Consider the following 4,703-nt stretch of genomic DNA (forward strand, 5'->3'; position numbering starts at 1 on the left):
GAGCAGACCACGCTGATAGGGCCAAGGTAGAGGGATCAGAACCTGGAGGTACCTGGTCTGGAAGGTCCTGGCACGTCCTGGGGGCCGGAGGGTGGCGGCAGCAAGGTGCTGTTGGGGCTGCTGATGTCCCCCTCCCCCATCAGGGTCAGCTCGGCCACGTGCTCATCCTCCACCGTCTGGATGCCCCCGGCCTCCACTTCCCGAGACTGCCTCTTCCAGATCTGCGTGGTGCCCTCTTGCACGAGGGAGACGGGAGACTGGGGAGTGCAGAAGGGCCCGCTGGGAGACTTCTGCCCGGGGGGGGTCGTCCCGGGAGGCCCAGGGGGGCTGGGGACTGAGCCCGGGCTGGTGGACGGGCTGTCGCTGCTCTCCTGGGCTGGCTCCCACTGCTCGCTGGGCTGGGAGGCACTCTCCCGGCCGTTGCCTGTGGCGCTTCTCTTGCTAAAGCCCTTGGCCATGGCAGCTGCAGTGGGGAGGGTGAGTTCTGTGGAACCAGGAGGTAAACGGAGGAACTCTGGCAACACCAGGTCTTCCTTCCTTAGCAGCCCACGTTGGTCATCTGCTCTGTTGCTCTGAGCTTTGGAAATAAGCTCAAAAAACTCTATTGGAAGAAAACCCAGAGTGACCATGTTTTAGAGAGTTTCACATTAATGCCCGTCACAGCAGAACATTCTAGAAAGCTCTCATCCTGGGCTGTCCTAATGCCCTATTGGCTGTGGGTCAACAAGAGCCCTTTTCCGTCCACACTATCTTCCCACAGACAGCAGAAGAGAGACCCCTGGGGCTTCTAGCACACTCTGTCTTCAGGAGTCTGAAGACGCTGTGTACTCCCTGAAAACCACGCTGTGTGAGTTCAACAAATGAGACACTCGACTCAACACGGTTATGCGCTGATGCCGTCTGAGTGGGATACTGTGGGACTCTATGGCCTGGGCTTTCAATTTAACACCTGGGGCCCTCTGAGGACTGGCCCCCTTCTCCGGTTGGTCAGCATCTGAGGCACCCCGAGTCCCAGCTGCAGCTGCAGTCCTCAAAGTCGGGAGCAGGATGAACCCAAGGAAGGGGACGAGAGGAAGGCTCTGAGACGGGTGGTCTGGGAAGGGGCACCCTCAAATCCACGCCTGCCTCTCGGGGTCACTGCCTCTGCGCAGAGGGTGGTCCTCCCAAGCCCAGGGTAGAGGGCGCAACATGCTCCCCGCTGAAGCTCCACAGCCCCGAGGCGCCAGGACAGGTGCCCCACAACCCACCCACTGCGGAGGCCTGCAGGCGCCTCCAGCTTCTTCACTGGCTCCTCCAGAACTCTCCTTTTCTTACCTGGGCTGGGTTTTCTAGTATAGCAGTCCCCAAGGCCACCATTCGAGGTAGATGGCATCTAAACTGGGCTTTCTCTAGCACTGGAATTACACTCTGAGTTCTTAACAACTACAAGGAATCTAAAACCTCTGCTTTCACTGGTTCTCAGAAACATACAAGCCTCAGAGAGGGTGTGTGATTTGTGTGTGGCGGCCGACAAAGGCTGAAGGTGTGTTTTAGTTTTACTGTGGGTCAGACTCCATAGCCAGCTGTGACAAAGCTGTGACAAGCCAAGTGGACTGGCAAGTACGCCCTGGATGAGAATTCAGGTCACAGTGACCGCTGTTGGTTTTGATTCTGTTTTCAATGCTTCTCTTTGTTATAAACTTCTGGAGAAAAAGCAGCTTCAAGAAAGGACTCATGTCTCCATCTCAGTCTTCCAGCGTGCCTGTCGCCTCTCCTGGAGGCCGGGGGTGTGCAGGCTGACCTTCCTCACTGATCCCCGTGGCCAACAGAGCTCAGCAAGCCCACGACCCTTCCAGGCCAGGGTGCTCCGCCTCCCCTAACCTGGGCGCCCAGCTCCACCTGGGGTGGACTCTCTAATGCTAACTGTGCCTCCAGCCACGCTGGGGACCCCGGCACAAGCCAGTGGTGGGGCAATAGGGAAGAGCCGGGGTGAGAGGGAGGCGGAGCCTGCAGGGGCCTCTGGCATCTCAGGGCAGACAGTGCTGCTCACATCGGCTGCCCCTGACGCCCTAGGAGGCCTGGCACTGAGTCTCAAAACTGGGGTTTCAGTGAAGTGATCCCAACAGCCCACAGACTGCCCCAAGGAGAAACATGTCTTCCAGGCCACAGGGACGGGCTGCAGTCACCCAGATGCTGACAGCTCAGAGCAGATCTACGGACTATACTGGAAACTAACTGTGCATTTACTAAAAACGTGGAAGTTTTAAAAAGTTCACATACCCTCTGCTTCGTCCAAATTAATTTTCTGATATTTTTTTTTCCCAATCTTTGCAATAGATTCTTCTCTCTTTGAAAGCCGGGGATCCCTAGCATTTTTTCCATTTTCTCCTTTTATTTTAATAGAATTAGACTTGCCTAGTGTTCTTTCCTCTCCCTGCATTAGAAGGAAAGTCAAAGTTCTACTTTCATTTCAATACATGACAATTTATCATTCATTAGTTAGAGATTAGAAGGCTCATGAAATAGATTGCATTGATACAGAATTTACATGCATTGCAGAAAAACCATTGCAATGATAAAGATCACAAACAAGAATAGCATTTAAGGCACAACCACTCCCACCTCAGAAGAAAGCCAGTCCTTGACAGGTAAGAGGGAGCTGGGCGTTGGCAGGGACCAGAGAGCCCCACCAAGGAGCGTGGGGAGACGCACGTGAGAAGCAGGCGGTGAGGAAAGTGCCAGGGCACTACGCAGAGCAGGCAGGGCCACAGAGAGAGGGGCGGGGCCCAGGGCGGGCGAGGGCGGGGAATTACCGTAGCCGAGTGGTTTCTGGAGCTGGAATTTACAGCTATGTTCTGTTTGACTGGCACACCTTTCTGTTTATCTGTGGATGCTAAACACAAGAAAGCTTTATGATTTCAGGGACTCGCAAATCCATCTGAATGTTTCGTAGACAACCTGCTGCTACTGTCTCCGAGAGCAAAGCTGTAGAGAAGCCACAAGGCATCTGCTGCCCTTATTCACCATGCACAGCCCGGAGGGGAGGCCCCACAGGACAGGAGAGAGGACCCGTCCTCCACGCGCACAGTGGGGCTCTGTACATCTAACTAGGGACTTGCTAGGACTTGCTGGAGGAGTGATGTTGAAATTGAAAAGCTCATTTCATATACTATTTGGCATAAATATTCTTTAGAAAGTCAGAGTCTTATATTTATGACATATTTTCTTTTACTTTCTTTTCTTTTTTTGAGACAGTCTCACTCTGTCACCCAGGCTGGAGTGCAGTGGCGTGATCTCGGCTCACTGCAACCCCCGCCTCCCGGGTTCAAGCAATTCTCCTGCCTCAGCCTCCCATGTAGCTGGGATTACAGGCATGCACCACCATGCCCAGAAAATTTTTGTATTTTTAGTAGAGACGAGGTTTCACCATGCTGGCCAGGCTGGTTTCAAACTCTTGACCTCAGGTGATCTGCCTGACTCAGCCTCCCAAAGTGCTGGGATTTCAGGCTTGAGCCACTGCACCAGTCTATGACATATTTTCAACTACAGCCTTTGCCCCATATCAGGGCCACAGGCTGGCCTCTGCCGGCACTAACGGTCTCAAGCCCCTTTCTCTGAACCAGATATGACTGGAGGAGTCACGCTCCTGCCCCACATACAACCCTACAAAAGTGCTGAGCGCCAAGCTCCACCACAGGCCTTGCCTGTACATAAACAGGCTCCGAGGGTCAGCTGGGGCAAAGCTGCTGACCGCCCTGCTGGGTTACACATGCTGTGCCTGCCCCACCTGCCTGGGTGTCAGGGTCTGGGGCGAGGCTTTCCCTAGAGCAAAGTGTGGGCTAGGGGAAGGGTCTCTGCTCTGTGAGGAGCTGGGGAGAGAAGCAAGGGTTGGAGCTCCAGGGCTAATAACCTCAGCGCTTGCTTCTGACTGGGACCCATGGCCCAGGTCTCCCTGGGTGGGGACAAGGGAGCCACATGTGCCCTGCGTGACATCATCAGGGCCAACAACCTGAAAAGCAGAGGGGCAGCCCAATGTCACCTGAAGTGGTTCCTCACAAAGTGAGCTCTCTACCTAGAATGTCTGCAGGTGAGTTTCAAGAAAGCTCTTCCCAAGACACACACCTCCCTATGGCACCTGCACCTGCAGGCGCTAAGGCCACGCCTCTGCCTGTCCCTGGGGACAGCTACAACCAGGACCCACCCTCCCGGGTCTGAGTGACCTTCCTCACGCACGGTTCTCAGCCAGGGCTCTAAGGAGGGCCAGCTCCTGCGCGTCAGGATGAGGTGGGGGCCGGGAGACGAGCCCATCTCTGAAGGCTGCTGGCCGGACCCCAGCTTCCCCAGGGCAGGACTGTCATGACCAAGGAACACATGGAAAAGAGCTCTGTCAACCACCTGATTCCCTGCACACAAGGAAATGCAGAACCAGCCCAAACGACTGAGCCTGCAGCCTCCACTTTGCTGGGCAGAGCACAGCCGTCTACTGCCCTGGCTTCCTGTTTTGTGCCTGGAGGGAAGGGCGCCAGATCAGGGTACCGAGGAGGGACCAAGCGACCCAGACCATTTCCCTTTTGTGTACTGACTCAAAAGCCTACCCCTCCCCTGGGCCGGCCCCACCTGCCCTCTCTCCTGTGCAAGCCCCACTCACCCTCTCTCCTGCACCGGCCCCGCCCACCCTCTCCCCTATGCCAACCTCACATACCCCTCCCCTGCACCGGCCCCGC

General features: G+C 55.6%; 1 protein-coding gene across 1 annotated transcript in view; it reads right to left on the reverse strand.

The window, feature by feature from the left end:
* RGS12 (regulator of G-protein signaling 12) overlaps positions 1-4,703 on the reverse strand; it is a 34,893-nt gene that overhangs the window by 8,972 nt on the left and 21,218 nt on the right. The window contains exons 12-14 of the mRNA XM_012002183.1: positions 2,793-2,872; positions 2,260-2,413; positions 53-601 (exon numbers count right to left, since the gene is read on the reverse strand). Coding sequence (XP_011857573.1) covers positions 53-601; positions 2,260-2,413; positions 2,793-2,872 — 783 coding nt within the window. The remainder of the gene's footprint in view (positions 1-52; positions 602-2,259; positions 2,414-2,792; positions 2,873-4,703) is intronic.

This window comes from Mandrillus leucophaeus, unplaced genomic scaffold (genome assembly GCF_000951045.1).
Source record: "Mandrillus leucophaeus isolate KB7577 unplaced genomic scaffold, Mleu.le_1.0 Scaffold68, whole genome shotgun sequence".
Taxonomy (NCBI): Eukaryota; Metazoa; Chordata; class Mammalia; order Primates; family Cercopithecidae; genus Mandrillus; species Mandrillus leucophaeus.